This window comes from Vanellus vanellus (assembly GCF_965231255.1).
Source record: "Vanellus vanellus genome assembly, chromosome: 3".
NCBI lineage: Eukaryota > Metazoa > Chordata > Aves > Charadriiformes > Charadriidae > Vanellus > Vanellus vanellus.
In genome coordinates this window covers 10,100,464-10,125,609 of record NC_138907.1, presented here as the reverse complement: position 1 = coordinate 10,125,609, position 25,146 = coordinate 10,100,464, and the positions used below count along the sequence as shown (strand labels likewise).

Below are 25,146 nucleotides of genomic sequence, written 5' to 3'. Positions count from 1 at the left end.
CCCTGTTTTGCTATTTATGTAGTTTGGGGGCTGTGTGTGGAACTGCACAATGCATGTGCAAAGCCTGCTTGATTTTCTGAAAGATCATTTGATCTTTCCCTATTGCACTTTCAAATAATCTGAAGCAGAATAGGAAAGATGCAGAAAACTTGTAATGAACTTTTTTCCTTTTGTTTCAGATTAGATAACATGGAACCCAAACTTCAGATTCGCTTGAGCACCCAGCTTCCTTCTTCACTTCTGCCCTTGCCGTCAGTGATGCCTCTCCCCATTAAGGTTCCGATAAGTGTGATTTAAATATTCATATGAGATGTGTCCATTAAAAAATGAAAGAGTGACTTTTACATAAATGCATTATTAACAGACATCTCAACATTGGACTGTCTTGATGTTGGGCTCTTCAGCTGGGCGAGTAGATCTGCTTCTGGAAGAACAGGCCCAAGAAACAGGATTTTGTAAAGGGAAAGTTTGGGGAAAAAAGTACTAGAGGAAATACATCCATCACTTCCAGAGAAATTAAAGCCCCTCAGGGAGCACATGAGACACTATTGTCGTGGAAGGGAAGGGAAGGGAAGGAAGGAAGGATGGTGGCTCCCTGTGGGGTAATATGGTATGTCCACCAAGCCACAAGAGGACATGGCACTTAACTGTCCCCAAGGAAACTGGCCTTTCAACAGGACACTATTAAGCATTGGGCTTTTAGTACCACTGCTGCTTTGATGCCTCTCATGCCACATAGAAATAACCTGCAGAAAAGGCTGACATGAAGAACATGAGGTGAGAACCAAATGGCCAAATCTTGTACTTGGAGCAGGAGTCACATTGACTTTTATACACCATCCCATCATCCTAAATGACTGAAAAACTATGAAATAACAAAAATCAAGCGCTGCCATCTACTCACACCAAAATCCTGGCTCAGCAGAAGGCCTCTGCGCACAGCCCTGGGGACACCACCATGGGACAAAGCTCTCCCCCCAGCACAGCCACGAAAGGCTTTGAGCTCAGCCTCCAAAACTGCAAAGCACTCATTTTGTTGTCCGTGGATAATGCTTTAATCCGCCGGGCGAAAGCTGGACGTTGCTCTCTTTTATTCTGCCTGTACACAATTGCAGCACTCGAAAAGAAAAGCCCATCGTCCCCCCACACACACACCCGCTGCTCCTCTGAACTGCTGACGCCTGGACGGGCAGCCCCAAGGCGGGGCCATCGGGATTTATTTAGTTCACTGCTGCAGATGATGCCTTTAGTGCCACAAACAGCCCTGGAGACACAGTCCTAATCATCTGGGGGGGGTGATTATGTTCAGTTCTTCCTCCCCAAACCCCCCAGACATAATTCAGATCCAAACTGGAGAGACAGGCAGGCACGCAAGAGGGGACACCGGCACCGCACAGCCCCCCTGAAGCCATGTACAGGAGCAGTTTCCTCCGTGAGGTGCGCAAGGAGAAGTACGAGCGGTCGGATGCCTACGATGAGCTGCGAGGCTCCCCTGAATTCGACAGTTTGGCCCAAGCCCGGGGCCTTGAGAACCTCCAGGAGCTCAACGCACGCTTTGCCAGCTACATCAACCGGGCACGTGTGCTGGAGCAGCGCAACACCATCCTGCGCAAGCAGCTGGAGACCTTCCAGCGTATGGATGAGCTGGTGGGCTTGGATGAAGCCTTCGCAGGGCAGATTGAATTCAACCGACAGCGAATGCGGGAGCTGGCATCTGACCGAGCCAAGCTGGAGCGAGAGGAGAAGGACGCCCAGCGCATGCTCGATGAGTATCGCAACAAGTAAGGCTTGCGAACGGGTGGTATTGTTTCCATAGTTAATCTTTGCGGTGAGATGGGTTTGGTGTCAGTGGCTGCTTCTTGTGCATGGGTGGTGCCCCTCCATGTCTATCAGACTTGTAGCCAGGTATGGATCGTAAGCCCATGGTGAAAAGCGAGGTGCCAGGACTAGCTCTGCGTTTCATGGTCTCCCTGCTACTAGACAGGCAATTGCCCTCTCCCTTCTATGGCAGCAGGTCCTCACCGTGGCACACGTCGGTTGCTGTTGCTCGTTAGCTGTAGGAGGATTGTGCTCTGCACTGTAAAGAGGGAATAACCCAATTAAAAAACACGTGGCTCAAAGCAAGTCTTGTGTTTGAGCAGCACAGGGTTACGTGACTCCAAACATCTCCTGAAACGTGTGGGATATCTCTGAGAAACTCTTATTTACAGGCATTGTGAGGCACCTGGGCCAGTCAGTGCCAGCCGCTACAGATGTGAGATGAAAAGAAAGTAAATAACTTTTGTTCCTGGTGTGTGAAATTTGCCTAATTATCCTCCTCTTCTTCCTTGCATCCTGTGATTTCCAACTCGTGCTGCTAAAGCAACAGCTGTAAGAACAGGTTTCCCCTAACTTCACCTTTCTAACCTCACTGCGCCATAAATCAAAGAGCAGGGACCTTGGGGGCTGAGGCATACGAGTGACTCCAGACAAGTGTAGTCCCTTCCCTTCAGCAACAGGCAGCTTTGTCTGTATTGCTTAATTAATTACACAGGACTTGGTGAGTAGTTTGTGGATTAACTGCCTACATAGTTCCTCAGCAGCAGGTTTAGCTATCTGCCACAAAGATATTTTACTTTTTATTAGGGGTGCAAGCTATAAATGGGTGGGGAAGAATACAGGACATTGAAAATCCTGTGGGGAAGCACCCAGAGAAGGGGGCTGTGCATTTTGGAAGTGAGATTTAGGACCTGTTACGGGGATAGTTAGTGACTACTTAGAAAAAATGGATGGTACCTTGTCATACAATCCTGGGGTGTTCACTCAGCAGCCATAAACAAAAGTAAAAAGGAAACTTAAACTCCATCCAAGCCAACAACATTGCAATTTAAAAATTAAAGATACACAGGGCCATTACAATGGAAGAGCAGTGGCTGCTTTTTAACCAAATTGCCTTTAGTTTACATTAAGAAGTGAATTTGGGGTTTATTTTTTTTTCTCTTGGGAGCTGCTGAATTTCACCGGGAGATAAACATTAAAGTTTCTTTAGAGCCTGAAAAAAATGGATTGGGTTTGGAGTTGCAGGCGTTCAAACAAGGCCAGTGCTCTGATGCCATGTGCTCTGCCTTCTCACCCTGCTTCTAGCTCAAAGCTACCCTGATGGCTACGATTTCAGCTGCTTAAATTTATAGATAAAGGTCTCTTAACAAAATACAGAAGGAATAACCTTCTCTGATGTGTTAGGGCCTTGCCATGCTACTGAAATCGGAGGTAATTCCTGTGCTGAAGACCTGCTCTGCTCTCAGTTGGCAGCAGGCACTGCTCTCGCTGCACTAGCAACGTACGGGGTTCTTGCTTCAGTTGGGAACATAAAGCATCTACTTTGGTGCACTAGGATTAACAAAATCTCTTAGAGTGGAGCATTGTGTACCAATTAATTGTCAAATGTCTACACCCTTCACTAATGCAAAGAATTTTAGCTCTTACAACCCATTCTTTTACTCACACTTGCAATTTGGGAAATAGATTTATATGTATAAGTAGATCTTTTAAAGCTATATTTAAATACAGGAGGGCCTGGGACTACCAGGTTTGTACTATGAAATGTGCATGAACCATTGAAAAGTAGATCTTACGTTAAAATTAATTTTTAAATCCTTTATAGCAACATTCATAGCTTTTCACATTAACATGAATAATTAAGACTCTGTACCAACAGTCTCTTAAAGTTGCAACAAAAACACTGCTAGGAATTGTTTGGATGCATCTCATAAAAAGACTAATTATGCTAATTTTATTGAGCATCATTATTATAGCAATATTGCATCTGGCTGTGGGAGAGGACTGTATTTCTCTCTCCATGATATTAGGAAAGATGCTGAAACCCAGTTTTTAGGGCCCTTGACTGAACGGGATTAATTAACTTCAGAAATTAAGTCTTGCTAATCAATTGTTTCATTTAAAATTCATTCACTACTAATCTTGTGGGTTTTGCATGCAATATGATTCCCTGGAAGTCGCTAGACACAGCAGTTGGCACTGTGTTCTCCAAGCTGTGCCGCACAGTGATGCTCAGACGAGCTGACACCATTTGGGACCACAGTGGAGACCGAAAACACGGTAGCTGGGATATGCAGAGCAGCAGGGGATCCGTAACTAGTGTCCATCAGTAAAGCAATCTTCAAGCCCTGTCCCCAGGAGTTGTGTCTGTGCTGCTGCTGCTTACCTGGTGCTAGGGAGAGTTTTATCCTGCTGCAGGTGAGGAGGTCCTGCCTGCTCTCCACCCCCTCCTTAGACTGCCAGAATCTTGCCCCGTGGCTGTCAGCCACTCGATAGCAGCTTCTTGATAATGCAGGTAGCAATCTGCTCATAAATCAGCAGAGCCCTCACGGGGCTCATTGTAGCTTTCAGGGTGTAAAATACAAGCATTATTGGCCTGTCCATCATCCTTGTAGGACCAGCATTTTGCAGTTTGTACTCTCTTTGGCACCCAAATTACTGCTGCCTTGATTGAGAAAAGGCTACTGAAATGCCTCAGGGAAACTGAAAAGGAAAAACGTAGTAGAAAAGTTTAGCCTCAGCTTGTGGCAAGCCAGGAGGTTTCATACATTGCTAGAAGAGTTCCGTAGGGTTCAACAGAGAGGCAGCATTTCTCTTTATATTAAAAGCACAGGCTTGACACCAAATTGAGTATCTGGCCATTGAGCATCGCTAGGATGTATTGTGACTGTTTTCTCTTTGGAGGGGAGCCAGCCCTTTCACTGCAGCAGAGGCAGGGTCTGAATAAAAAGGGCCTAGCCCTGGCCCCATCTTTTAAGAGCAAGCACAGCCTGTCCATCAGCTGGAAATGGGAAAAGCGATTTACAGTGCTGCTGGAGCCGTGCTTTCCAGGTGGAGAAACAAGCCTAGTGGTGAGCTGCCCCATGCTCTCCCCAGGCCAGTGCCCCGAGCTGTAGCGGGGCTCAAGGGGCTTAACAAATACCTGTGAATCTGGAAGTGCCCCAACGGAGAGCTACTCACCTACAAGAGGTGAGATAATGGGAACCTTTAAAGCTCTGATCTGCCTTTGTTTGAGCTTGGCAGCCCCCTCCACTTCACTTCTTTTCCTCTGTGCAAAAGCAATTAATACCTTTTCTTTTTTTTTTTAAACAGTCCAAAAAGGTTTGTTGCACCTCTAAAGCTACTTGACTAGATGAGAAGGTTTTTTTTTCTTTAAAAATGAAGCAAATGAACCTCATGGCTTTTAAGGTCCAGGAAAGGCTGACCAGCAGCCATCTAAGAAAAGCTTGACCTCTTTTCAACATGTCCAGCTAATGACTTGAACATTGAAATCGGGGTTGAAGCATAACAGGGCTGTAATTTGTCAGACATTGCAGTTACGTAGATACATTTCAGCAGGCACAGAGGCATCATGAGGTCTTTGAAGCATTTCTAAGAGGTCCTTAGCCCTTTTGCGCTGAGCTTCTGGAGTACGTCGAAAGTCACTTAAAAGCAATCCTCCTCAAAGGATAATCACACAATGCTACCTCTCTGAAGGCTGCCAGGTGGGTTTATGGCTGAGTGACACAGCAGGTATTTGGGTTATTCGAGAGTGAAGGAAAGTGTAGCTGAATGAGTATTTCAGTCATTGAAAGAATTTTTGAGTGAGGACCTAGCAACTTGGCAGGTTTGAGCAGGTCTGAATGATGTTAAGGCTGAGATTTAGGCCCCGACTGTATTGGGTGGTTGCACATTACTAAGAGTGTAAATCCAACCTTTTTTTGTAGCTATGTATTTGATTTTGCAAGCTGCCATAATCTGCTTCTTTCTTGCCCAGTTTTCAGAAAGTATCTAAGTTAATGAAGTGTTTATTGGCAACTGCACACAAAAAAATTATAAGATAGAAAGAAAAATTGGTTGGAGGGTGAGCTACTTAATAAACAACAAAAACAAAGGCTCACTGTTGAAGCTGAATATTCTTCTTGGTTGTATCCTTGGAAGTGAAACTTGTGTTATTACAATTCGGCAAAAAGATGTTATTTGAGTTTTGTCAGAAAATAGCACTTCAGCTGAAGCAACCCAGCAATTTTTAGGAGTGATAATGAAATAAAGCCTCATCCTTTTCACTTGTTTCTTTACTGTTCATGGTAAGGATCGAAAACAGACCAATGACTAACCCTGCTGATAGTATGGGATTTCAAAAGAAGGGAAAGTTGGGAAACCAGAGCACCAAATTAAGTCCATTTCTGTGTTCTGCCAAGTTCTTCCTTTGTGGTCCTGCTCAGTTCATGAGTGACCCCATCCCTTCAGCTTTCCAGGATGTGTTGAAAGAGATGAGAATAATGTTGGCTGTTCATCCTTCCTTCAGAAGATAAAAAGAAAGAAGCGAGGTTGACACGACCGTTATAACTTAACCCTTGATCTGTTCAGTCTAGGAACTGACAAGTTCTCTGTTGACTGGAGCAAGTCTCTTGGATGCCATCAGCATGTCTGGGCTGAACTGATGATTTCAGAAGACAGACAAGGGCTTATGTTCAATTCTGAATTTCATCCAGGGTTCGTGGAGGTGTTGATGTCCATTGCTTGTACTGCAAATGAAGGACATTCACCACCAGAGCTAACTTGTCACCCACCATGAGGTTTCTTATAGAAAGTAAGAGAACAAGAGCTTTGTATCTCCATTGTTTTAGGGAAAGCAAAGGGATAAACGGGAATATACTGTATTTATGTACTTTGGCACTGGCAGCAGATGGAGTTTGATGAGCCGCTTGTATAGCACTGATGGCAAAGTCTCATTGCCTTGTACTATAAGATGCTTCTGGCTGTTTTTTTTTTAATGGAGTCTCATTAAACCCTATCTCCTATTAAACATTTTATATATATTTTATTTAGGGAAAGGAATGAACAACAATTGGGAAGTTTTGTACTCTGCAACTAAAAGGATTTTCTGGAAGAAAATTCTATCTAACATACAAATACAGAATCCAAATTCTTAAAGAATATGTGCCGTTTCCTCAAATGAAAGATAACACAATACACATTCATTGTTCAGTCAGTAGAGGAACATGCACATTAAGCACTGGTGGACATTTTATGAATGCATAAGAATAGTTGGCTAAATGCAGTTCTTACAAAGACTTGCATGTGATTTTGACCAAGCTAAAATACAAATTGGTATCGAAGAGGACACAAAGCTTTATCCATCAAAGCATCATAACACAATATTATTTATACACAGTGAAACTGCAACCTTTGTGTTTAATATGTCTGTCATGAAAACGCTTATTGAACAACATCAGGTAGAATTGAAAACCACATACAATGTCATTAAATGCTAATGTGCCAATGTAGCAAATACTCACGTGGTAACCACTGATGAATGGCTGTCACTGTAGTCCAGTGCCAGTCGAATGTACTTTTGTTGTAAATAATCTGTTCTTGGCTTTTCTCTGAAAAAGTGATAGCAAATGTGTGGCATTCCATTGTTTTCTGCTACGTAAGTTGAGAACAAGAAGTTAGTCAATTCTGAGTCAATACTCTCAGCATCTGGGACCAAAAAAATATTAATGCTAATGCGTAAATAAATCTTTCGGGCCCTTTCAAGGTTCATATTCTACTTTACTGTGAAGCATATATAGTGCGTGATCAGTTTAGTTTGCAGAAGGATGAACCATTGAACTTCATCTCCTTTGTTCTATTTGCAGGTATAGAAATGAACGTGAATATCAGCAGAGGCTAAAAGAAACCCTTGAGCGCCTTAATAAGGTAAGCCTGGAAAAATGGAAAAGAAAAGGTCTTTTATAATTTTTTTCCTTGGGTTTCATTTACTATAGCAAACTGCTTTGAAGAAGCAGTGGGAAGATAAAATGTCAGAGCAAGACATTTCTTGTCAATATGCACTGATGAAAAGTTCTTCCCCTCGTGGAAGCAGCTGAGCCTCAGTGTGTGTGTACGCACTGTCGGGTGCCTTGCTCTGTACAGTCCTGCTGATTTTGGTCATGTAGCACATGCAATCTGCACCCCACAGCCTCAGCTGTGCTCAGGACTTACTTAATTTTTCAGTAAGACCAAGGACTTGGAGGATCTGCTGCATAACACTCCTTTTAGAGCATCAGAAAATGATTCCTGCATTCATTTTGGGACCTGGAGTTGAAACACATGTTGCTTCTTCCACATCCAATGTGAACTTCGCAAATTAACCCTTGCTGAAGATCTGGCACATGTCTAGGTGCCTTTAATAAACCTTTTTAACTCTTTTAACACTTTTTTTTAAACTCAGAAGACAATTGCTCTCTGAGTGAATTAGAGTCTACGCACAGAGGTAGGAAAGCTCATTTACTAGTAATACCGTTCAACCAATACACATATCTAAGAGTCCAGAATATGACCAGAGAAAATGTGTTTGTTGCTGAATACCTTATTCCCCCCCCCTTTTTTTCTTTAATACAGCTACTGTATTAAAGTATATTTTGTACTGATATCATGGCATGAAAAAATGACAGTTGTGCCCAAGTCTTGAAGTTTGGTGGGTTTCAAAGCTCGTCCCTCCCTTGCAGAGCATGGTCAGCCCTTCCCAGGACAGGCCCTCGGCTTCCCATTAGTTTTCCAAACAAAAGAGAAGCCACAAAACCCCCTGATTTATTCTATTCGCAGTGAAACGAGGAATGTTTACATCAAGCTGCACTTCCCTGAACTAATACCATGGGAAGAGAAATAATAATAATAGTAGTAGTAGTAAGATGGCTCAGAGGAAAGATAAAAGTTTACTAACATGTTTGGGAAGTTTCCAAACCAGGTCTGTGAAATTGAGAAAGTCTTGATTCATCCTCTCTTGCTACGAGCTTTTGTCTGAGTGAAGAAAGTTGTATTATGTCATTCCCCAGTTGTATTTTTCACAGCTTATCCTTAGTCTTCTGTATTGGGAAACAATTATGAGTGGCTTAAATAGACTTCTTTTTTTACCTCCTTGCTACAAAAGGCAGGAGCTGTTCTGCTTGAACACTGTCGTATCAACGACATGCATGTTTTATATTTTTAAAAAAGTGCATTTTAGCATTTCTGTCTCCAGTGAGCTGTAGATATGCTGCATCAGTGCTATTTTCCAGTGTGCTAGCAGGGCTCTCGGACACCCTGCAAGCTTTTAAAAAGTATTTGTGGAGGCAAATATTTTGTAAGGGGTAGCTGGATTTGGTGGGTCCATCTTCACGGTTCCTCTCAGCCAATCTGTGGCTAGAGAAAAGTGGACTGATTTGACAACCTCAGGTACAGCTGACAAGGTCTTGAGCCTGCTGGGGGTGTTTTTATCCGAGGCTGTGTCTGGACTGCCCCAGGCTGCCCCCGTTGCAGCAGCTCCTTGTATTGGGGCACCAAATGCTAGAGAGGACGCAGCTGATTTTCTATACAGTGCCCAAGACGTAGCCCGAAACCTGCATGTGCAGATGTAAACTCATGCCTTTTCCAGCAGATGGAGAATCAGTCTGGAAAATCAGTAAACAGGGGTTCTGGAGAGTTCTAAGGGATCATGAAAATGCTGCTTCAGCACATGGATCAATGTTCTGGAACCAGCAGCTAAAGCAGAATGTTTTTTTTGGACGTTAAGTAAATAGCAAATACTGCAAAGTTCAGAAGAAAATGTATAGGCACTGCACTGTTCTGATATACAGCATCATCAATGAAGCTGGTCTATCTGAAAGCAGGGAATAAAAGCAAAAGCATTTTTCCCCTTTGGAGAAACATTTGGAAAGCCGAATGCTGTTTTTGCTTATTACGTGCAGAAATATTTGCTTATCAGTATTATCTAGGGGCCATGGGGCTTTTTTTGGCTCCCCCCCAAACCTCCCGATGTGGCCATTGTCCCATTGATCTCCCTCTCAATAGGAAGGCAGGGACGCGCAGAAAAGCAGCGGGCATTCCCCATGACTGGCTCCGAATGTGCTGGGCTGGTTGTGTCTGAATCAGCCGCTGTCTCACAAAGCAGCGAGACCGCTGGAGAGGTCTGTGGCTGGGAGGCTCAGCAGCATAATAAGACAGCGAACATCCACACATTTTTGGAATAGCGCATGCTGTGCACGTGCAAAAAGAAAAATCCCCTTCTACTAGTCATATGCTGCACCCATAGATTTCAGTCCTTTATTTACAGCTTGTGATCCACTCGCTGAGACATACTTGCAGCTGGTAGTGGCACGTAGGTAATTTTAAAGGAACACCGTTAAATCCTTTTTTCTTTTTACAGCTCAAGTTAAATGCAGAAGTCAAGACTTTCTTGAGGTAAATTGCAAAATGGCGGAGGAACTTACAAGTTTTGTAGAGTTGCAAGGAAGATTCAGCTGACAGCTTTCAAGATACTTTCTCAAAGGAGATATTTTATAGTATTAGTTAATGATAAACTCAACCAAGAAGGCATGCATTAAGTGGAAGAATAAAGCTGTTCGCTTCACACTTACATATTTGTAAAATATGTTGCCAGGTTCCATGGAAATTATTCTATATTCCAGGGCTTGTATTAAATAACATAACATAGGAAGTACCTAAATTAAACCTTCGAACAAAAATGAAGATTTCACTGGATTTAAATACTGGTGCTACTCATACCTATGTACTTCGACATCACATGCTAGTCATGCACCTTGTCATCTGAATTAGTTGGACATCATGAACTTTCATCCTCACAAATCCCATTGTATTAGAAATTTCTGCAGCAAAGTGATTTTTTTCTGGACTTGCTCATCTGTCATTTTTGACTTGCTCATCTGTCATTTTTATTTCTAGAAATAGCTCCAAATTGACAAATATTTGTGATATTTGAGAACAAACCCAAAGGAGTGAAAATATGTTGGACCATCCTGTTTTGATTTTTTTTTTTTTTTTTTTTTTTTTTATAAGGACTTCTTTACTGGGGTTAGTAAAAAGGCACCAGGGTACCTCAGGTCCTGTCATAAACACTAGAGAAATCAATGCCTTAGTCTGATGATGTCATCTGTTTAAGATTCATGCACCATTGCAAGTTTGTAGTGTCAAAGACTGATATTTCACAGCGTCTATTACTTGACTCCCAGCATTCATAAAGCATATGGTAAACATATTTTGACAGTGCCAGGGCCAAACCATATAATAAATTATATTTGTGCAGAAAAGCAGCGTGTACAATGGGAGAACACGATGAATAAGGTGCCTGTTGTTTGTTGGTTTCATAATACTTTTGTTTCTCCCAGCAGGCTTTAATTCTCCACACAGGCTGCTATGCATGTACAATGACTCGTGTTATGGCTAAGCAGCTGCTGTGGTTTTGGCACGTCAGCCGCATGTACTGACCGTGCCACCTCTCTCTGTATTGCAGGAAGCTGATGAAGCACTGCTGTGCAACCTGGAGCTGCAGATCGAGTCCCAGTTCCTGCAGGATGACATTAATGCCACAAAGGATAGATACAAGAAGGTAACTGGCTGAATTTGCCATCTTCTTTAGCTCTTCCTTCTAGAGATGTGTGTGAAGCCTTGCCCTTCTTCATGGTCTGTTCCAGTGGCAAACGAAAGCAAATCCCATTTGCGTTTTGGTGGGTACATATAGCGCTCTATATTTTCAGCGGACACAACAGCTGCAGTGTGGAGGTCAAGCCCAACAGCTAGATGGCTGCAGACATCCAAATTGACTCCCTTGGGGTCCAATGTCTACAGCTGTAGCAACGTCTTGAATTTGTTACGCTGTTATCATGATTCAACACAATGTGCTGGTCGAGCTGTTTTCTATTTCGTGCTAAGAAGCCATTGCTTTGATCAGAGGGGGATACCCAGTTTTCTGGGACAGAGCATTCCAGTTAATCCACAGACATAAACCTGTGGCTGTATGATTAAGGCGTAGCTGACTTTAACACATGCAGTGCCCCTTCTCCTTCCTGGGAGAGCTGTGAGGCTTGGGATCAGGCCGCTGTCCCATCTTCACTGCTTTTGAAAGAAGAGGCTCACTTTTTTGGACTGCATGCAAAGCTATTTGTGGTTCTCATTTTGAAAATCTCCTTTGAAATCGGAAATCATTAAATCTTTAATTAAGACTATGAACCATATTGTCACTTAGCCAAATGCCTGTAATGTACCCTCAGCACAATGAAACTGTTGGCACACATGCACTCAAAATCAGGGCTAAAACCACATTCCAAAACGAAGCCTGAACATGAACTGGACTTTTATATGCTGAAAGAAGTAAATACCTAGGAATAAGACCCAGAAATGGAGCACGTTGAAGGGAGCACCTTGCTAGGGCATTTTCTGATGAAAATGTTTTTTACTTCACCACAGAACCTTATGGAAATCCAGACCTACGTCAGTGTTTTGCAGCAGATCATCCAGACAACCCCTCGTGTGTCCCCCATAACCACTGGCATATGTGAGGTAAGTGTTTACTCCTAAAGCATCCCAGATCATCTAACTCCCATTGCAAGTTTAGATCAAAACGGCAACAACTATGAGTAAGTACTGAATATAACTGTAACTTCGGAAAACTGAATTTATCAGGAGAAAAGAGATTGCGTTAGTCAGGTGCACTCCAGCATATCTATTAGCCCCCAAAATGGTTAGTTCAAAGGTAGTTGAAGTAGTTGTGCTTCCTGTCTGAGGAGGAGCTGGCAGGATATATAAGTATTTACAGAGAGAAAATCTTGTCCTGAAGGGGTGAGATGTGGTGAAAATTTGTAAATCAAATAAATTGCTACAGACTAGATGAAAACTTGGCGATTCCCACCAATATGAGTGGCTATGCCAAGAAGGTTTATTAATTGGAAGAAGATATGACCAGCTGTATCTACAGGGTCTAATTTCAGCATAAGCTGTACTTCTACAGTCCTGCCATTTGATATCTTTTATTCTGAAAACCATACCATGTGTGTTTCCTTGAGCTTCAAAACCCATATTTTTATTAGTCTTTTGTCATTTTCTATTTGTCTGTACAGTTTATTTCCAGTAGTAGAATTTCTTTTGGCTCTTTTTAAGAGTAAAACATACTTTTCCTGTACACACGTTGTTTTCTTCCAACCAGGAAAAACTGATAGCGGAGAGGAGGATCCCTGTTCTGCAGAGCCAGCTGGAGGAATACAAGAGCATCCTCTGCCAGCTGCAGGCACAGAAGTACAAACTGCAGACAGAGGTACTGCCATAAACACAAATAGAATGCTCATGAACTCTGATCTTTCTATGGCCACATGGTCTTTAACAGGGTCTTGTGAACTCAGTTGACTTGGAGGTGTTTTTTCATTATAATTTTCTACCTTTTTCTTCAGCTGTTTCGTTCCCTTTCTCTTGGTGGCCCAAATCATCGGGTTTAGATGGCCAGGGAAGGCTGTAGGTATTGTAGCCACAACAAAGCTGTCCTTGCCTATAGAATAGCTGGTGGGAGAAGGTTTCCACTTTGCAACTGGATTCGTGCAGGATAGAGTCAGCAGGAGGTCATAGATGGAAAAGTCACACAGGGATGATCTTGCTTGCTTGCTTTCTTACTGAGTTCAGGCTGGAAATCGGCTCCATGAAAAATGAGGGGGGACCTTCAGAGTTCTGCCTAATCCTTTCCGTCAGCACCAAAAGCAATGCTGAGCTTGCTGTGAGAAGGGCTGGACAGACTTGGTAATCAAAATTGAAATAGGTGTCGAGCTACATTTGGCATCCTGCGTTCATCCCTGTCACTACTAAGCATTAAGTCAAGGCTTCTCCCCTGCTTGGACACTACCAGCACCAAAACCACCTGCTTTTTGCCCATTCCTGATGTGCAAAAAATGACTGGCCAAGACTTTCACTCATTGCTTCATCCCATCTCCAAGCCAAACCAGCCGTAAATGAACCTTCTTCCTCCAGCCAGTGTCTCTGAGTGAGTGTGCAGTGCAGTGACGAGGGCGGCAGGAGATGGAGGAGCAGCTGAAGGCTACAAGGGAATAGAAGCCAGACCTGGGTAACTGCCAATGGCAGGTCTGCCTCCATGCAGGTGAATGTTTCTTAGGTAGGGGTAGAGAATGACCACATTATGCCCCCCAAATACAGCTTCCTTTGTGCCTCGAATTGTTGTTCCAGGGTGAGGGGTGGGGAAGTCATATACTGGTATAAAACACCTTTTGGTGGGATTTTGGACTCCTCTGGACAGCCGTAGCAGCAGCTCTTAACTTCCTGAATGTAACTTCCTTGCTAGGGCGCTCAGGGACAGTGCTACCCCCAGGTCTTTTCCTTGGTCTCTTTCTCATGTCTGATGCTCAGGTGGAAAGGACACGTACGCTCTGTGAAGGGCAAGAATCAATATAGTGATAAGTGAGATAATGAATCAATATGGAAAAAAGGGGAGAAAATCATCCTGCTGGCAGACGGAGAGAAGCACTCTTTGGGGAATTAGTCATGCTGCTTTCAAAATCGAATCTTCCTGTCCCATTTCAAAGGAGTTTATTAATCTATTCATTTTCATGCCTTGACATTTAAAGAGTGAAATAACTTTGAGTGGAGGTTGATGACGCGGTTGCTTGTGATGGTGAAGGTAGGAGCTGATGACTGGGGTGTCCTGGAGCTTCTTTGCTTTCCTGTTTCTGGACCTGATAACTATGTTACCAAGAGGTTATCAATCCCATCTTGTGAGCACTGAACACTAAAGGGGTCTGTGAAACCTGTTGGTCCCCTCGTACACTGCAGTATAACCAGACTAATACCAAGGGATTTGGCTTCTAAATTTAGGCTCTTAAAAGGATTTTTGAACATCTTGCCTGTAACATATATAAATAAATCAATTATTAAAGGGTCCATTAGTCAATTATTACACCATTAGCTTTTTTGTGAGTGCATCTCTTTAGAAGCTGTTTGAAAAGGGGGAAAAAAAAAATCCTAAGTGATAAAAGAAATAGAATAAATAGCCAAAAGTAGCAGAAGAAAGTGAGAGTGGAATTACACAGCCAAATATCCCACTTGTAACTCCTGCCCCTTGTTTTTGCAAGGGACACATCGCCACCTCCTGGTTGATGTGCTCTCCAGTGACTGGCGTTGAGGCCTTATGTCACAGTAGTTATTTTTGTCATAAAGTAAAAAAGCTAAAGAATTGAATTCAGAAGGGAAACTTTTTATTTATTTTTAAAAAGACCCTTCCTTAACCTTCGGTGCGTGGTCCACAGTGAAGGAAGAACAGGTTTTGCCTGGCACATCTTCCCGGTTAAGCACTTTTGTTCTTCTCGTAAGACACTGGCTGCTCTGCCGAGGCCGTCCACCGTGAGCTGAGGGTCATGCAGCAAATCATCAGCCCATCTCGCGTGCATGGGGAAGGAGCCATCACTCAGCTGTTCCCCTGGTTCATGCCGATCCCATCATGCTTACTGTGGAACAGAATCCTCAGGATAGATAAGGGGGCAGGATGGGCGGGAGTTATTTGCTTTGAATAACTAAACCAATGCAGTGCAACTGCTGCTGTGTTTCATCAGTACAGCCTCACCCATCATAACTAAACATGTCTTGCCTTTAATTACCCTTGAAATATGGGGATGCTGAATGCTTCAGAGCTGCTTCTTTTACCCACCAATTTTGTTTACCAGACAACCATGCTGGAGCAAGCGATTAAAAACACACAGGAGAGTTACGATGATGAAATTCAGCTTTACAATGAGCAGATTGAAAACCTTAGGAAGGGGATAGAGGAGGCTGAGAGGACCTTGGAGAAGTACACGACTGACTGCCGCCAGCTGGTGATCTACCAGCAGTCCCTGGAGAACGAGCTGGAACGGTACAAGCGTATCATCGAGAACGAGGACAGCCGGTAAGGCTGGATTTCTGGACTCTCCCAAAGAGGCCAGGGATCTCTTTTATCTCCTTTGAAAAGTGTATGTTTAAGGGCATTTGATGTGCCCAAAGCTATGGCCATTTCGCACCTTTCACTGGTAGATTTTCCGGGACAGGAATCTCAATAGATGCAAAATCTGGTCAAGCCTCTGCCAAGGAAAGGGTCAGAGCCTTTTTGAGCTTCTCCTTTCCATATACTGTCCTGGCATCAGTGCACAGAGGTCGGGAGCATAGGAAAGCAAACTGAACACCCTTTCTACTGCCGGGTGTTAGCAAAGCTTGCTGGGACGTTACGGGCAGGTTGGTCTCACAGGGCTCAGACAGGGCAAATACGCTGTAAAGCAAAACGCTCTTCACAGCGACCCCATTCTTCAGGCAAGGGGAGGGGGAAGGATAGAATATAAGAAATTTGCAGGGATTTGGGTTGTGTTTAAACTTACAGAGGAGCACTGGCTCCCTCTAATGTCACATCAGCCTCACAAGAGAAAAGCAGCTGGGCTTTCACAGCAGTGCCTGTGCCGCCTGCGCAGAGATGCAGCAGGGCCAGACCCCTGAGCCCCCAAACTGCTATTCTGGGTGGTCCAGAAGATGCAGCAGAAGGATACTCACTCGTAGTTAATCTTACATGTGGGGAACAGATGTTTCATCAATTTTCAGCGTCTCATTTTGAATAATGTGTTCTGGTTAGGAGTAGCTGATCAGGGTAATTCTCAGTGCCAAAAATCAAAACGTGCATCTCTTGCATATCTACCCAGGGTGTAACCTCCCTACAGGCTAAAATATTCTCTCAGATTCTGGCAGAGCAGACTGGAAAGGCCACAGATACAGTAACTGGTTTGCGTATAGGCCAGCCTCTCAGTTTTCATTTTTAACCCGTAATACCACTGACTCCTCAAATAATTTCCAAGGAAGACTGTTCAGTTTTCTTCTTGCCCTTCTGAAGTCAGGCATATGCAGGTAATGTCGTAACAGCTACCAAATTTTGTATTTTACTGGCCAGCATTTACAGTTCTTGCTGACCTCTGGTAGGCATGGATTAACTGTTTGCCCATCCAAAATCTTCCCATCCTTTCAAAGTGCTGTGCTAAATTACAGACCTCTTGCTATGGGTTTTTACCACTGGTGTACTTTGCCTAGCGGAGCATCCCACATCTCCTGCTGGTGGAAACCAGCCTAACTCCTGCGAAGGTGCTGTGGCTGCGTTGATCTTCCCCGGACAAGAAACAGGCTCCTGTCATTCTCTTTGACTCCTCACCACAGAGAACTACATTTCTTTAACCTCCATGCTTCATTTTGCACAATTTCACTTGCTCTTGATGGAAATGAGGGGGAGAGGTCTGACCGATGCGCGTCTTCTCCGGCAGGTTAAACTCTGCTATAGCAGGAACGCCAGTCACACTCTTCACGCAGATCTATAGACCTGTCCAGCCTCAAGCTTCGAGGGGAAGAGGTAAACCTGTGACATGTCTTCCTGTGTCTGTCAAGAGCAGCATCATTGTATTTTAAGCTGTTTTTCCATTTGTCTTCCATACAAACACCAGCCCTGACAGCCTGACTCCAGGCTTGCTAAGTAAATGCAACGATTTCAGCTTACCTCAGCTGGCTTTGGGACAAGCTGTCAAAGGGCAAAACCACAAGCAAATGAGTTTCTTTGCTTATTTTTACAACTTACTACTTAGCCAATCGATAGAGCAAAGGCAGAAGGCACCTGAAACTGTGGAAAGAGCTGAGGGATTTGTGCTGACTTGTTGCAAGTTGTTGGCCTGCACAGTTACATGCAAAGAGCATCAGGGCGTGTTGAGTGCAGCGAGAAGGCAGACGACATGTTTTGGGGCCTTTTTTTTTGGCGTGGTTTCCTCTGAGTGGTGTTTTCTCTGTGTTGTATGATTGCGTGTTAGAATTAGGGTGCTTGTAAACCTGGTGACAAGGAAATGGCCAGGACTAAACTAGTGAGGCTTCTCTTAGCAAAGATAGGAGCTGGTTTATAGAAAGGTGCTGTAGGTACTAATATCTGAGATGACTTACTATAGCTTAAGTCCAAGGCTCACTGGGGTTTTACTAACAAACTGCCCAGAGAATGGGGATGAGCTTTCAACTGAGGGTTGGTTTTTTTTTTGGAGTGCAGCTGTAATTTTTCTAACTGCTCTATGAACCAAAGCAGTTTATTTGAAATGGGCCCATAATGCCTGAAGCCAAATCCTCAGCAGCTGTACATAACTACTGTCCTGGCAAAGTGGTGTTTTGTACCCACTGAGGATCTGGCCCCTCTCTAACCACACCTGCAAGGTAAACAGGGCATTTTCTGTGCATTACTATCGCTGTGACATGGGAGAAAACAGCTGTCTGTGGGAAAGCAGATTAATACCTGTCTGTCCCCTTGTAATTCCCCAGTACCAATCTCTGCCTCCACACAAAGGACGCAAAGCCGAGGCATCCCCCTGCTGAGCCCCTCTTCCAGAAGCGTGGGAAGAGCTGGTGGTGACACTCACCTTTCCCGTCAGTCCTGAACTGCTCACCCAGCAACCCTGCATTCAGCAGGAGGGTTTTAAATAGGGCTTTTGGCGGTGTGCTTTTTTTTCCTTCCCCAAACCCTAGCAGGAGTTGTAAAAGCCAGACAAGCTATTTCCACTTCGTCCTGCTTCCAGGCCATGCCTCTGACTTTGGGCACCCAGCTTCAGGCTCTGCCTTAGGAGGTGAGGTTTTTTGTCTAGTTAACAGGGCCAAACCCTGCCACCGTGCCTGGGAGGAAGGTGCTGAGCCCGACTGCAGCAGCTGAACGCTCCTGCTGAACGTTAACGCAGGCCTGATAGGTGAATGTTTTGTGCAGCTGCCTCTCTTACACGCACATTTGTCCTGTCCTCACACTGGTGCACGGCAGTGGCGACCTCAGTTGCAAAATGGCTACTTGGCCAAGGGGGCCCGGGCAAAGGAAGAGGCTGTTCCATGTGCTGATGGAAGCTGTGCTCGCATTTGCTGCTGCATTCAGCTCTTTACCAGCAGCGGTGAGGGTGAGAGGCAGCTCTAGCATTTGCAGCGACTGTGTTCAGCACTGTTTGTTGTTCTCTTTGTTTTGATTTCCCCCTAGATATCACCCAGGCCATGCAAGACATTGCCAGCGTCAAGCCCAGACAAAAAGCTCTGACCAAGAAAATTGCCAGGAAAAAGGAGCTGATGTCTAGAGACATAACCGACGGTCTCTCGCCTGAAAGAACTTATGAAAGAACTCTGGAAGGTTTTGACCAAGATCAGCTGGAGTTTAGGCACGGCGGCTCAGTCACATGTGAACCTGAGCAGGAAGAATTAGAACTTGATGAAAAAGAAATGGGCCCAGAGGATGTACCTGATGGAGCCCAAATAAGCAAAGCCTTTGATAAATTGTGTAACATTGTGAGGGAGAAAATAAGAGTCTACAAGAGACCAGAGCCTAAACCCGAAGCCCACCCCAAAGGGCGTTATGTGCTGGTAACGGGGGAGGAGGGCTATGAAGAACCTTGTATCTTGGCCCCCTCCACCCCACCTGTGGGAGGGATCACAGTTTCCACCGGCAACGGGAAGGTGATGAACGGTGGTGATGTGGAGCCCATACCGGAGCTGCCAGAACCTGTTGAACCATCAGAAAAAGAGAAAGTGGATATCTGTGAAAGGAGGGAAGAGTTTGAACTCCAAGATAAACAGAAAGAGGAAGAGAAAGAATATGTGCTTGAATGGGGAAAAAAAACAAGAGGAAAAATCGAGCAAATCACAAAGTATCCGGAGATCTCTGAGCCTGAGACAGTTCCTTCCCCCGGTCTGATAAGCCCAACTGAGCCAGGAGTCATTCGAGAGACAGAATATGAGCGAGAAGATAAGCAGGGCCTTTTGTTCAGGGAAACAGCCTTGCCTGGCTCCATGAGCTATGAGAAGGTGGAGGTGGTGGAGTCCATCGAGAAATTTTCAGATGACAAAATTCAGACGTATGAAGAAACAGCCATGATTGTGGAGACGATGATAGAGAAGACAAGCAAGAAGAAACCAGGTGACAAAGGCTCTTAAGTCACACACACACACACACCCCCCTTGATAGGCAACTTGTCTGGCATAGTTATTAAATGACTGTTTTTTTTCCTGACCGAATGATACAGTAGTGAGATTTTTGCTGTTTGGTATGGAACAGATTGATACCTTGGTGGCAATTCTGTCTGATGTAGGCTCACCTTTGGTGCCACGACCATTAGAGTGCTCCAGGGCAACAAGTAATAGGTACATCCTATGCAACTGATTTTCATGATTAGGACAAGTTGAAAGTAATTATTATTACAGAGCTGCCTGGCTTTCCACGGTACCTGGGACAAATTTGCGTATTCCTCTGCTGCTCCTATAGCTGCCGTACGATTCCCCATCTCTCAGACAGCTGCGAATGTTAACTTGTGACATCTGGTTCATTTAATAAAAGTTTTGCCTTCTACTGAAGATACCCACTGTTGGGTGTGTGTTGCCTTTACTGTTGACTAATAGTCCCTACTAGTAAACGTCAACTGGCACGGTGTGCAGGAGTTTTTCCAGGGGAAGGGCTGGATACCCGTTAAATAACATATTCCAAATCTCTCTCATTTACAGTCTATAAATAGAGATGAGCTTGACAGACCTTTCTTTTTGGATCTAAAGACAAACTCTCTGTATCTGAAATACACTTTTACTGCCTGTCTTCTCTGAATAAAACTTGAAATTTCACCAAAGTGGGGGAGAACCCTTATAAAAGATACTAAAGGCATTATTTGCCCTTCACCAGCGCAGCTATGGTATTTACGACCGCCAACAAGCCTTTGAGCAGACTGCAGCCAACTCAAATGACTGTGTTTTGGTATTTTCTTGTTAAGTAAATTAGTTCCTTGGACTGTAGTGTGTTACAGAGTTTAATACTGCCACGGGATCCTGCCACAGCCCAGGCAGCTGCAGTCCCATGGAGCTCCACAGGATTGCTGGAACAAGCGGTCCTTTCCACGTGCCTGGGGAAGCAAAAAGCAATACTTCCACAACAGCTTCTTGCAGCTTCCAGAAATCTTCGACTCAGAATAAAAAAAAAAAGGAAAAAAGAAATCCTTCACTTGTGTACGTGCAACTACTGGGCACTAGGTAAAGTGCTGGTGCATCGTTTAGGCCTCAGCTTGACTTTAGGCATACAAAGTACGTGCTGAAGTGCTTCGCTAGGCTGGGCGTGCTACACCTTCCTTCTCCCATCCCAGTTCGCCATTTCCATTTCAGCTTTTGGTTTGTTATGCCTTTTTCTTTCTGGCTGGTTGCTCCTGTCAGCTGCGAAGGAGAGTGGGGGCTAAAGGCCATTTGAGCTGACAACCTTGAGCTTCATGGCTGCCTTCTCCCATCACCCAAGACTTTCCTTCGACATTGTGTTGGTTTTTTTCATTAGTGTGTTCCAATGCAGGTGTAGCATCTGATCGACTGTGACTATCATGTCTGGTAAAGTGGCGCGCCGCTGCCTTTGAAACAGGGACAGGTGAGCCGCATAGTAATATTTTTATTCAGGATTTTTTTTGTTGCTGCTGTTTTATTTAAATGCTGTGGGAGTTTATGCCAGACATGGCTTACTAGGGTGCGTGCTGCTTTTCGGTTTAATTTATTAACACTGTAAATAACTGCAGAGAAGGAATTTATCAATGCATATGCAGGCTGCACACTGAGCTGGGAGCAACTGCTCAGAATAACTGCTGGTGAAAGCACGTTTTGACTACTGCAAGGGTGGGGGGGAACCCACACCCCCAACTGCAGCAATAGGAAGGGTGTTTAATAATTCTGTCACAAAATAGGGTATAAACAGCTTCTAGCCATAGCTGGGTATCCCCCCCGAATCTGATTCTGATTTCAGTACAAAAAGCCTTAGTCAGTGTCGAGGAGGCAGCATGGCAGTAGAGCCTGGGTTAGGTGTCTAACATGTGAATATCCCCTGCCACCTTCATCTATTTTGTGCTGTGGTGTCACCACTCTTTGCTGCTGATATCAAAATGGTTTTCTGATGCTCATAAATTACATTCAGCAGGTGTGGTATAAAAAATTGTTCCTAAAGCATGTTTGGTGGCTCATATTACTGGAGAAGTCACATACTGCATTGCATAGGCAGCAACCTGTGTGCAAGACTTGCATCAAGCTGGTGCTAAGCTGCACCATGGACACCATCAGCTGAAGTCAAGGCCCATGAAGAACTAATAATTCTGCTATGATCCTGGACCTGCCTTCCACAAACATGGCAGTTGCTCAGTAAGGCTGCAGATGATGAGCAACTTTTTGTAAATTTGCATGAAAATTACATAGGAAAAAAAAAAAAACCACTGGTATTCTGTTGTTCATGATGACCACACTGAAAGGTATAGTAAATCTTGTGCTGCATGGGCTAACCACTGCTTTAAATGCAGCATCTCAATGAAGTGGTTAAATGCTAATGCCAAAGCATAAGGTGAAATACTTGCGTGCAGGAATTCCACAGAGCCTGGGAGGAGCCATAGGTGATGACAGGCGCATTCTCGCCTCTTGTAGCAATGACAACTAGTGCCATCATTTACTGCTGCAGACGTGGTAAGAAATTATAAAATGAAATGTACTCTGTGCCATGGGAACATGTGAGCTAAAAGGTACCCAAAACTGTGGGTGCAAAGTAGGGAGGAAGTGGGAAACACATTTGGGGTTTTTTTTGGGGGGGGGTTGAAGTGCTCCAAACAGCAGAGAAAAAAAAAAAAAAAAATCTGCTGTAGCATTTTTTGGGGGCCAGAACTGCTTATAAAATGCAGTGCAAAAATGTCACTCCCTCTCTTCCCAAGTGTCCCCCTCCCCCTCCATGGGCAGTGGCTTGGCACCAGCTCACTGCGTGCCTCTGCAGAGCCCCCCTGGGAGCCAGGGGGTCTCACCCATGTAAGTAACACCCAAGGCTCTCACTAGCCTGCGGCCTTAGTGTCCTATGTCCCACGTATCACAGAGTTAACATAAAGCCTGTTACTCTTCAGCTGTTGATCAGTTCTTTTGGAGGAGCATGTTTATTTTCTGTTTCCAGCACATTTTATCAGTGTAAAAAGCAGAGGAGTAGGATGTCATCCCACTTGGAGCAGCTTTCTCACCTCCCAGGTACCTTTGGATAGGCAATGATGATAGGACCTGCCAGGTTACAACAGCTCTTTATTTCACTCATATTTATAAAACATCATCACAGGGCTTTAGTTAAACAGCGTTCACCTGTTTCAAATTGTGAGCTTCATTTTCCCCTTTATTATAAATACTAACAAATTGACTTTATTTTCCATCAGCAATACCATAAAAACTTAGTCTACCTGGACATATTTTTCAGAGATCCCCTGATGCAAAAATCCTGAAGAATTTGAAGTAGATCTCTATATTGTATATACACTTAGTTTTATATATACTTATATCAAAACTCACCATTTCTGTATATCACTCATTATCGTGATCTTTCACTTAATAAATTATGTCAGCATTATGAAAATATGAACAACCATCTAGTTATTTTGCTGCTTTATAAGATATTTAATGTTTGAACAGAGAACTGCAAAATTACATAAATGCAATGGAAAGTCATGTACACGTTCAGTTAAGATTTCCACATTAACTTTTCTTACTCCAAAACTTTTTCCACATTTTAAAAGTCCTTCAAAAGCTTCCCGTTACCTCTTTCTTTGAACACATACACACAAAAAGTTATGTGTGTATATGTATTATACATTACATACCATATGTAATTCTATATATATTTATAAGTAAATATATGTAACGTAGTCTGAATATACATATCGTATGTAATATATATACACACAGAGAGAGATACCACAGGTGTGTTGTATGTGTTTAGACATACAGATGTATGCGTAAATATATATATATATATATATATATATATATATATGGTAAATTCCTCCCTCTGGTATGTATACGCTGCTCTTTCTGGGCTCTGGGTACCCTCCACGGAAGCCTGCTGCCGCCAGCACGATCTGTTCACTTCCAAAGACACGAGCAAACCTCTCCCCATACCCATTTAAGTTCGGTGAGTTTTGGCTCAAGCCTCATGACGCCAGTTCAGGCTTTGAAATGGGCCCCCTCCTCCTTGGGTAAAGTTTTACATCACCAAATTAAACACAGTTGGCACTCTAATGTATTTGAACAAATAACCAAGAGCACTTCAAAAATAAAAAAAATCATGTGGGCCCTGATTCGTCTCCTGCCGCCTGTGTTATCCCGGTGTGATGCGATTGTCTGAAGGGGCTGCTGCACGCAATGAGGAACCTGTGAGTAGCGCGTGGCTACTTGGCTTTAGAGTGTAATTCACATGGACTTGGAGTAGGTTGAGCTGTTTATTTTGCATTTGGATGTGTAAAGGAAAGAACGGGCCTCTTACGGAAAGATAAAGATGGATATTCACTAGAAACAACAGCATAGTTTATACATTCTTAAGTGAAACGTGTCCACCCTATAACCTTTGGGTTATATTTTTAATTCGGTAGATAAATATTTACTTACTGAATGTGTTTCTACAACTATGCACCTGATCAACCAGGACACCTCTTATTAAAATGTTTTAGATTAATACTCTGCATATTAAAAATACATCATAAAATTCTGAAACTAGTCACTGCTAAAAAGTAGGTCTTGGATCCCGCAAAGATCCGAAGCACTTGCTTAAAATTAGTACTTGAGTAGGTCCACTGACGGCCTTTAGATAAGTGAGTGCCTAAATATTTGCAGGATCAAGACCCTATATTAGTCCAAGGTTAAATTTGGGATCTCGCACCTGAGAACACGTAGTGGTTGCTGCCATGAGTAATTCCCACCCAGGAGGGTGTTACGTCTTGCAGCAGTAGCCAGAGCAGACGCCAAGGGTGTTCTCAGGTATGAGAAGTGAAGGGCTCTTTAAACAGCAAAGAGCAATGATTGATTACCAACAAATCTTCCCAAACACGCTACATTTTATTTCCCAAGAAGGCCAACTTTGCATTACACATTAATAACTTAGGCATGTTTTCCCCCCTTAAATATATTTGTATAACACAAAAATAACAAATCTCTATTTTTAAAAGTGAAATTTGAATAAAAAATTGCTTTGGGACTGAAGCTGCATACTTCAAATTTCTCCCTTAGCAATTAACTGACAGCCAGGTTGTACACCCCAGAAAACGGGGGTCCGGGTGGAAATGCTGCTGCGGCCTCACCTTACGCTGCTGTAGTACGTCTCAGCATAGAGACGAGCAGATGCGCTTCCGCACACAGGGTGCCAGAAATCCTACAGCTCGTTCCCTATGTGCGCCTTCTGCTGTAAGATGGGAAAGGGATTTTAATTGCCAAAATTATAAAAAACAAAAAACAAAACTGAAACTTGTGCTTCTCGAATGCCCCTACCCTGTTTGCAAAGCACTTCCC

General features: G+C 43.7%; 2 protein-coding genes across 2 annotated transcripts in view; both read left to right on the top strand.

Moving 5' to 3' along the window:
- Window positions 1–1,410: 1,410 nt before the first annotated feature.
- Window positions 1,411–19,770, top strand: LOC309670824 (filensin; the record flags this gene model as incomplete). Its single annotated transcript, XM_082481932.1, has 8 exons — window positions 1,411–1,781; window positions 7,662–7,722; window positions 11,294–11,389; window positions 12,247–12,339; window positions 12,983–13,090; window positions 15,495–15,715; window positions 17,103–17,188; window positions 18,824–19,770. The coding sequence occupies 8 exons, from the start codon at window positions 1,411–1,413 to the stop codon at window positions 19,768–19,770; spliced, it is 1,983 nt and encodes a 660-aa protein (XP_082338058.1).
- A 4,236-nt stretch (window positions 19,771–24,006) lies between these two features.
- Window positions 24,007–25,146, top strand: part of LOC309669524 (filensin-like) — a gene marked incomplete at both ends in the record, with an annotated part of 16,788 nt that continues 15,648 nt past the window's right edge. Inside the window, one exon of the mRNA XM_082480226.1 lies at window positions 24,007–24,017. Within this exon, the coding sequence (XP_082336352.1) occupies window positions 24,007–24,017 (11 nt within the window). The remainder of the gene's footprint in view (window positions 24,018–25,146) is intronic.